General features: G+C 49.5%; 1 protein-coding gene across 1 annotated transcript; it reads left to right on the top strand.

The window, feature by feature from the left end:
- Positions 1 to 8721: 8721 nt before the first annotated feature.
- TGAM01_v210969 (hypothetical protein) lies at positions 8722 to 9582 on the top strand (the record flags this gene model as incomplete). The annotated part of the gene is made up of 1 exon (XM_018807613.1): positions 8722 to 9582. One exon carries the CDS (start codon positions 8722 to 8724, stop codon positions 9580 to 9582), a length of 861 nt encoding a protein of 286 aa, XP_018659098.1.
- Positions 9583 to 10033: the final 451 nt, after the last annotated feature.

Consider the following 10033-nt stretch of genomic DNA (forward strand, 5'->3'; position numbering starts at 1 on the left):
GTACGTGAATTAGACCATCCACATCATATGCGTATTTGTTGTTAGTGATGATGCTAGTGTGTGGATGTACCGTGCCGCCGCACAAGGAAACAACTCCCCAGTGCAATATCACTAACTTACTTGTCTTTAAGTCTTACTTCTCTGCAATACTGTAGAGATCGTTTATAATGATACTAACAGAAGAATCAATTTTAAGTTGAATATACATCGTGCGGATCGTGCAGCGAGCAATACGAGTGATGGTTCCGTGTTTCTTCTGACTCTCTTATTATTACCATGCCTGGGGACTTGGACATATGCCAGTGTTTTGAGCTTGATAGGTTCAGATATGCTCCAACATTAGTAAGTAAAACTGCATCTTAAAGGTATGGACCATTTTAAAAAAAAATTGATAACTGCCGAGGTATTCATTCGTTGTGGTGATCGAAGCATATATTACAGTTTTGGTCATCTGTTCAGCTAAAGCCATGAGCAAAGCCAGGAGTCACATGAACATTAATTCATGAGTTGTACAATTACTACAATGCTTAACCCCAGACTCAACATATAAACGTTACTCATGAGCATCAAAATCCGTACTTCAATCGGGAAATGGACGTGTTCATGATATAGGAGAGGAGGTGCCTGCTATCTGACTCTTTCCAAGCAAGTGAATCGAGACAGCATACTTCTCTGCGTCAAGGTATGCGATGGGCTGAACTGGTCTATTCATGCTTCCGAAATTGGACATGCACTTCGCTTCTCGCGTCAATGACGGCAGCAAAGTCAACAGGCGCGAGTTCGTCCGCCATCACATATCATAAATAAAGAACGAACATGTTTTTTTTTTCGCTCACTATACCTCTTTTAAACCTCTCTAGTACGTCTGTTTATCCCTGTTCTATACAAGTGCCGTAAGATTTATAAATGCATGCTTTGGGGTAGCAGCAGTCTTGGCGTTGGGTAGTTTGCCTGTCGACGAAGAAGCCAAGATACAGTAGAAGATGCGTGGATCTACCAATACGTCAAAGCTAGCTGATAGTCTCTTTGTCGGCATATGCACTCGCACATATCGTTGGCGCGAGCAGAAAAGCCGACACTGTTGATATACTTCTTCGTACACTCGTCTCTTCATGATGTCAAAATGCTTGTTGGTCGACACTAATATGACATTCGATATAACATGGAGGGGTAAGCAAATTAGGCTCTAGTAGATGTATGAAATACTGCAAAGATTGCACCCGAATCGTTGTAACCCTGTCTGTCATGCAGAAACAGCGCCCGCTCTATCAAGCTATTACCACAACTGGGTATTCTCCGTCCATGAACGGTGGGTTCACCGAACGATGGAAATTCGATACGGAAAGCATACAGAGCTAGCGTCGTCTGGGGGGTTTGACATTCCTGGCATTCAAATTGAATCTGCCTTGTGTTTGCTACTCAGGTGTTCTTATGTCCGAAATGCACACACACTCACAATCACACTAAATGAGCGCTAACGGCCCCCAAGTCATCAAGCGAAAACGCCGGTCCCCAAAGGCTCCCTCGTTGTCGGTATCCCGACCTCAAATTAACCCGGATTGAAAAGCAAAGTCGACAGCCACAAAGCTAGCTCATCCCACAGGCAGTCCGTTGGAATGGCCGGTTCACAGCAAACGGCGCAGACTGGAGGCGGTGCCATACACCCACCCCCCAATCCGTGCCACCGGACTCCTAAGCCCACCGGTGAAACTCTCCACTCGTCGCGTGGATAGAGCAGGGAGTATCCCGGCTGATCGTCATGGACAGTGGAGAGGATCTTAGTCGCAAAACGGAGGGCTCCGAAGCAGCCCGCTAGCTGTCCTTGCTGCCACCACTGCTCCCATGGCCTTGGGATAGAGAAATGAGAGCCTGGATTCAGGTGCGGGAGCAGGGATGAGAAAGAAAATGGTAAGTCGAATTTGACACACACTACATGTGTACAGAGGATACAAGAGAGAGTACTTCTCGGTCAAGAGACAAATGTTTCCGCTGCGGCAGAGTTCTGAAATACGGCGTGGGGACCAGTGGGTCTGTTTCAAATTCATCTCATGGGCACAGAACTTCGCAATGAGCTGGAAGACGGCATTCTTGTATGTACAAAATGTCGTTTTTGGTACGAGAATGTATCTCTGGACTCGCTATTGGTGGCATTTTCATTGCTGATATCTCACCAAGCCAACGGCATACTGCTCAGTGACATCTGTAAGATAGAGCTATTATGGCGGAAGGTAAAATGATTCCATTGTGTACCTATGCAGCCAAGGGTATGTCTGCCCTATCTCACACGTAAATGTTGGCGAGCGCAGATAGTCGCTCAGCCCAGCCATGAGACCCGCAGGCAGGGTATAACCCGATGCTGGCAAAAACCAAAAATCAGGCTGTTTTTTTTTGCTTGTACGTGAGGGCTTACGCCCCCACGTCTGGTCGTCTTTCGGTAGCAGTCCTTCCGACGGCTGAAAAGAGTGGTTTCTATTTCCGGCTATGGATGTTCATCAGTTGACGATGGCGGTAAGAGAAGCTCCAAGCAATAGATGGTGGGTGTTGAAGATTCGCGTAAGTTATACCCAATCAAGGAAGCGGCATAGGCTTGTTTGATTCGGGAAATTCAATGGAATATTCCGACTGTTTGAAGCAATAGCTATTCTAGAGATTTCCAAAGCAACACTTTTCTGCGACCAATCCGAGGATATAAGTATCTACGTACCCTATTTCGGAAGCAATCCCGTGACGTATACTTCATATTTAGGACCTTTTTATAGAAAACCCATCTTCTAATCAAGATGAATTGCCATTTATAGGTATTCGCAATGAGGAATTGTTGCAGCATGGCTTCTTCCGTTCACACCAGGGTAATACTATTAGTAAAAGAGTCTGAATATACTTCAGGGGCTACTCATCACGGCGACCAACTCTGGCAACCGACGAGTCATGTGATTTGTATTCTATGATGTAGCCTACTGAACAAGTCTATAGGATCAGTTATCTTGACCTTTGAAGGAAGATGAGATACTCAGATTGATATGGTTCTCTTTCATACCATGGAAAGGTAGTAACAGCATTATAGTGAAAGGCAAAACAGTAGCATCCTAACCTGTTTATTGCCGAGCGTAAGCCATAATGAAAACACATTTTGTGATCTGATACATGCAATATCATCATTTACACTCAGTATAGTGATTACGGCGAGATTGCCCAATGCCCGCCAGGAGAAGAGGCTGCTCGCCATAAGCGTTTGAGCATGGTAGGTAGATGATGTGTCAAAGCCAATTAGATCCATGTTGGCCAAATACCGAATTGGGACGTAGGAGTGCAATGACATCAACTCTGCACGAAATTCTATGTAGACATGTAAGATTGTAGCCACAAGAGTATACTCTACCTATTTTTTATCATATAGAAACAGTGGCTATTACTAGTCGTATGCTTGCTCTCCAGATTCTATTGGTTGTTTTGGCTTCATGCCAGAAAAGAATAGGTGCCTATTATTAACGTATTACAGCACATGCACGGAGCACAGTAAGATGAGACGATTTTGATGGCACTTCGGTCGTGGCAGCCGAAACCCATGCATGCATATGGCGAGGATTGGCGAGGATTGGCAAGGATTGGCAAGGATTGGTAAGGATTGATGCTTACCGGTAACTGTTATTATCTCCCCGTGATGCGGCGACGATCCCGACTCTTTGCTGCGAGTGGACAAGTAAGGCAAGTTTCGCCGCACTCCACTAGCCCGCTGGCTCAGACCTAGGATGAAGCTCTGAATATTCTGCAAATAGCATCTCTCAAGAGGCAAATGCTTTCTGTATTGAGATTGAAGTACCAATGAGACTTGTGCCCAGATTCTGCTCAACTACCGAGTTACGAGTAGTGAAGTTAGCACGCTGTAGAAGGCTGCAGTCCGCTAAAGTCATACACGTATCAAAGCCCTAACAAGGCAGTACATAAGCGCGACCGCCAGAGACGCTGATCTACTGCCGGGACACAGCGTACTCGTAGAGTACCACGGAACTTTCCAGGCTTTCCAAACTGCTGGCAAAGCTCTTGCTGCTCGTGCTCTTGAATTTCTTTTCCCTTCCACCATCACCCTGCCACAACATTTTCGCAATATGTGACATCCACTTACCGCATAACCACCGTGGAATCTACGCCATCACATGTGCAATTTGAGAACGATTCTAGCAAAGGCCTCTACCTTACGCAGTTCAGGTGGGTGGTATTGATACGCCTTACAGGGAGCGGTTGATGAGATCCAACGTACAAGCAGCAACCATTACCTCGGCTGGCTGCTAATCTCTTTCTAATCTCTAGGATTGCAGAGGATAGATGAATTAATATCCATGCCTGCTTGCACACCACTCTCTAGTTCTTGTCACATGCTGGATCATGCCGCGTGCAGATGACCCCCATCTCAGACAGCAAATCGAAGTCTTGCAAAGCGCAATCAGAACGTCGTAGTGCTGCGAGCAGTCGCCGTGGCTACGTGTATGCTGTTGCCAGGGGCCGATGGCTGATTAGCCGGCATGATTGCCACCGCTCCATCATCGCAGCCTTGCCTGGCCTTATCGTGTAGCGCACCCGTCATTTCTCGCCAGATCACCACACCACCCAACTGCGTCTGAGCATCATCCTGGAGACTTTTTGCAACGAGGTTGGACAGTGCTCATTTGGCCTCAAGCTAGCATCGGTGCCTTCCCGTCGGCTGGGCGGAGCGATCCTCTGCCTTTGATAGGCTCGGGCATAGTCGGCATGTGAAATACACAAGACTAAGCTGGATATAGTGAGTTTGGCGAGCGGGCGATATTGTTTACCATCTGGCTGACCAAGTTGTTGGTGATGAGCTCAGATACCACCCGTGCCGGCTTCTCATTTGATATTGGCATCCGTAGGTGCTTCATGCTTAGATTATATGGAGCTCGGGCGTTAACCACTTCCAAGGTGTGCAGCAACGATAGCGTCCATGGGTGATACTGGCGGACGGGAGGATCTTCCTGCACGTTGCTGATCAGCGCACCCAACGGCAGCTCCCCCTAAACTATTCTGGAAGTCTACCCCGGCACTAGCTAGCCAGGGGGAGGTCCGTCATTCGTCATGGAGGCAGATCTTCTGGAACTTGCTCCTGTCTGTTGCTCCGCTGCTTCATAAACTTCGTGTTTTCGGTGGTCTACTTGATCAATAGGGACGATCAGTTGGCCCAGCCCTGCGAAATTGCACATCAGCCATTGGCAGATCGTGTGGAGTGATGCTTCATGCCTAAATTCGACGTTGATCAGTTGCCGTGCGCGAGGACTGGACGAAGGAGGTAGGCGATCTGACTATGCCAACTCCACGGCCTCACCAATACAAAATACGGCCACGACTACCGCGAGATATGTGCCAAAAAAAGACAAAAGGCAGCCCTTTCCTAGGCATCAAAAGCTTCCGGACTGTTTCTTACTACTGTTTCACGACTTCACCGGCAGCAATAGGCGATGCCAATAGCTCCTATAGCCACTAACGCAGCCCTGCTAACGGCGCGTGCCAAGCAGAGTTAGTTGGTGCGGAGCAAGGAGCACAGTACGGAGTGCTTCAGGTACGACGGAGGTCGTAAGAAGTTTTCGATCCTCTCGGCCAAATACCAAAAATGTTTAGAAATCGACGAGTGCGCGAAGGATGCTCATTTACAGAGTAAATCACTTTCCAGGCTGAATAGGCCTGGAGGTATGAGCCGGCTGGCCATCGATGACGCACGGAGTGCATTCTACCATGACGATCACTTCGTGATCGAACTGAGGCATATCATTCTTTAACCTCACCTTCTTACGACGAGGTTTGTATACGAGCTGGTTAAAACGCCCCGTCTCCATTCCTTGAGCGAAAGGCTTCAATCAGAAGCGGCTGGGCTGGGGCTTCAACCTTCCAGAACATCTTGACATCTACTAGTATCTCATTTCAACGACCCAGATTTGCTCCACGCGGACGTGTGCACCTTGGCAAGTTTGGAATGACCCGTAATGACTGACGGCCATGAGAGCTTACCCCTTGTCAAGGGGTGGGATGCCGCTGCTATGTTAGTACCAGGCAGGAAATTCGATCGACAATTGTTCGAGAAGGGCCGGCCTGGGGCAATATCGTGGTATAGCATGCTTTCCAACTTGCTGAACTCGAAGTCTACATGTACATATCTCGTATGGAGTAGCGAGCGTGCATCGAAGTCTAAGAACCGATGACCATTGAGAAGGACTAACTGGCTCGCTGGTAGCCGACCATTGCAGCCGACGAGCTGCTACGCCGTTCCTGGACGCTAGTACGCGATACACACCAATATATATACAGGAACTCGTATAATCCTGTACAGAGTTTACTGAGGCTGTGGCCGTGTTGCACCACGCTTGGGCTGAATACGGCGTCCTTTTTATCTCCTTCTGCAGTGTTTTTGGGGTTGACAATGGCGGAAGCACGACAAAGTTATAGGCAGAACGTAGTCATGACGACAGACTGTGCAGCATGAATCGTCCAAAGACGCATCGGTCAGCCAGATGCTTCAGTCGGGGAAGGATACGGCCGAGAGAAGCTCAAGCATATGCAATGGCTACTCCACTGCGGAACAGAAAGGCAAATTAACCCCCTGGCCCCATTAACCCTCCTTGATACTGGGTAGATCATGACACGCCTCTGACCCGAACAAGGGTCTCAGCAAGTGGCGCCTGCGTCGAACAGGCCTAGCTGGAGAATCACGCAACTCGATGAAAATCTACTGGCTGCTCACAGGGCTTCTGCTAGCACGACGATCATTAATTAGCCTGTACCGTGAGAGCGAGGCGCACTTAGCAGCAGTGTAGGACGCCACGCCACGAGGTGATGCCCGCCCGGCGCTGGTCGCTTGAAAGACCACCAGTTAGCACTGACTGAGCTACGTGTTAGCGCCGACAGTGGTTTGGGAAGAGCCTAGAACGAAGCTAGCTATTGCTGCTGTGCTCTAGATAGAAGCCGGCGCGCTGCAGGAGTTCCATACGAAAGTTTGCCGATGTCATTCTCGGACCGCCACCGCAGATTGCTTCACCGAAGTGAAATCTCTCCTCACATCTTGCGGCTGTATCCAGTGCACGAGTCGACCAAAGGGCGTGGCAATCGTGATACTACATCAGGCACTCACGCAACATCAGACAATGAAGCCGTAGATCGACCGGAATGCTATTCTCCCCCCAGCTTTACTTTTTCCTTTCTTCTCTTTTCTCTGCTTTGCTTTTGGGGAATAAGTGTCAGCGTATTGGATCGAGATTTTCGTTGGCTCTAGTGACGCCTCGATGACGGCTAGTGTTATATTAAACAAACGCAGCGCCGTTACTAGTCAGGCCTCTCGGCCCTGGCGTGTCACCTTTTTACCATCATACTGAGAATGCAACAAAGCAATGGAAGAGATCAGCCTGACATCCCATTGACAGAGGATAATGATCCGCGTTGCCGCGAGTCGTAGATCGTTTCAAGCTGTGCTAGGTCGCTCCAAGGGGGGAAATATCTAACGCGGGGCGGTTTCTCAGAGCGGCCCCGAGTTTCCTGTAGACGCCGGCGAATAGTATCGCAGCTATTGCAGCTTGCTTGGACAGGAGTCTGTAGCACTATCCACGGCATCCTGAACAGAGCTACCTAGATATAGGGCCTATATGCAAGGCCATGTCCAAGACGGCCACGGCCGCCGAGACGCGGTGGAAGGCCGGAAGTTACTTGACACGAATCAAACCAGCGGGCGCTGATTTTAGCACGAGCTGCTTCGTCATCCAGAAGCTGAAAACGAAGGAATTGCCAAACGAGGTTGAATGGCGCTCGGGTATGGATCAGGGTTATGGCCAGCGCTGGCTGCTCACGTTTACATACTCTCCGTACACGCTGATCCACCCTGTCCACGACGTTTGACCACACAATGATCCCTGATGACAATCCCTGGAGCTCCGTCAAGCCACCGCTGCGGTGCTAGCATGCAATACCACCCACGCCTACGATCTCTATCCGCGGTCCCGGTCAGGGAGAATGACCAACCAGGCCTCCACCTCAGACACCCTCGCGTTGTGGCGCCAACCGCATCCCTGCTTACTATCCGCACTCCCCCCTTTTCCCCTTGACCTGGAACGTTCCCGCAGCAGACTCAATTCCGAAAGCCTCAATGCTCTCCACACACACCCTTTGGTAGTACGCCCGCTTGCACCGCTTCCCATTATTCAGACGCTCCTCTTGTTAGACGGCCGGGCTTACAAGTTAGTATTGGCCTTTGGTACCAGACTTTCCTTGGGATGATAGCTTTCAAAAACAGGGGAGGGTGGATGGCCCACTTCCAATATCTGCGATGGGTTCAAGGCGCCGGGGCACTTCCTAGTCTGTTGTGTGGGATACTTAATGTCGACGGAAGACAGATCTGATATGCCGCTCCACACCCAAACACTCGAGTCTCTACTGGCGGCTCAAGTTACTTATATAGCATCTCTAGCCCCCATCTTGGCTCCAGAGCTGAGTCTTCTTCTCTTTGAATCGAAGATCTTTACGACAGACCTCTTTCACACTTGTTTACTCGCAATAACCTTCAAGCCACTTCCAAATTTGTCTACTCTACAGTCGAAACGGTCGACGACTCTCGACTCGGGGACATCACGAACCATTCTCAAGCTGCCTAGCATTTAACACACTCGTGTGCACAGCAGAGCCTCGAGACTGCACAGACCCTGATTACTCAGTCTCTCAACTACACACACAATGGCTCTGGTCACTTCCATGATATCTCCTTCTCATTACGGCTCACAACACTCTGGATACTACCAGTCACCCCCTTCGCCCCCCATGGATGAACCGAAATGTTCACTGCCCTCAATCTCCAACCTCCTGGGCCTCGCCGACGCTGGTTCTATGGCGAGCGAAAGTTCATACTCTAGCTCTCCTCGACCCTATGCCAAGGCCGAGAGCAGGCCAGTTTCTCGACACAGGGCGCTGCCACCCACACCGCCCATGTCCACAGATGCTTCATTTGACGCTCGGCGGTCTCCATCAAACAGCGTCTCCTACGCTCCGTCCAGCACCTACTACGAGACAACGCCCCCTGCAGAGGCCCATGACACACATCGATATCGAATGGCCTCTCTGCCTGCCATCTCAACATCCACTGCCCAGCCACCTTTGCCGCCGGTGATGGGATCTGCCCATTCTGCCCACTCTCCTGCCAGCAACTACTATCCTGCGCAGAATCTACCGCCACCACCTCCCCCGGCTTCAGGTCTCCAGTATCAGCGCTCGCTACCCCTGTCGTTCCCACCGCCACCTAGCCCTCTCAGTGTAACCCCCTCTGGCGGCTACGTGTGGCAACATCATCACTATCTCAACCCATCAAACGGCATCCCATTTCCACCCTCACAAGACCGCTATATCTGCCAAACCTGTAACAAGGCCTTCAGTCGGCCCAGCAGCCTGCGCATCCACAGCCATTCACACACAGGCGAGAAGCCATTCAAGTGTCCCCACGCTGGATGCGGCAAAGCTTTCAGCGTTCGGAGTAATATGAAGCGACACGAACGAGGCTGCCATGGATTTGACGTGGGCAAAGGGCCCATTATGCTCCCTTGAGCGTCTGAATTAAAATCAGAAAAGAGGCATAATGAGAACATGACCGTTCTTTTCTTTGTTCTTTTCTCGGAAGCATCCACATCAATTGTGGAACTCGGGAATTAGAAGATACACGAGATTACCAGATACACTGGCTTCGGATTTCTTGGTCTTTTTTTCCTTTTTTCCTTTTTCTTTTGTTTATATGCGCTTGGGTCTGCATGGCGTCGGGAAACAAGTTATCCTACTTCTATCTTGTCACATTTGGACGCGTCATGAAATGGGTTTGGTATCTCCCTGGAAGGCCCAACAAAGTGGCCATATGGGATCAGTCTGTATTCTTTTTTGGTAACTTGGGAAATGGAAAGGCTCTGAGAAAAATGCAGAGCAGTGCATTAGTACGGCGTTACTCCTTTTTTTTTTTTTTTTATCTAGCCATGGGCTAAGGAAACTGAGGCGGAATTCTGAGAAA

The sequence above is a fragment of the Trichoderma gamsii genome (assembly GCF_001481775.2).
Source record: "Trichoderma gamsii strain T6085 chromosome Unknown Scaffold_80.2, whole genome shotgun sequence".
Taxonomy (NCBI): Eukaryota; Fungi; Ascomycota; class Sordariomycetes; order Hypocreales; family Hypocreaceae; genus Trichoderma; species Trichoderma gamsii.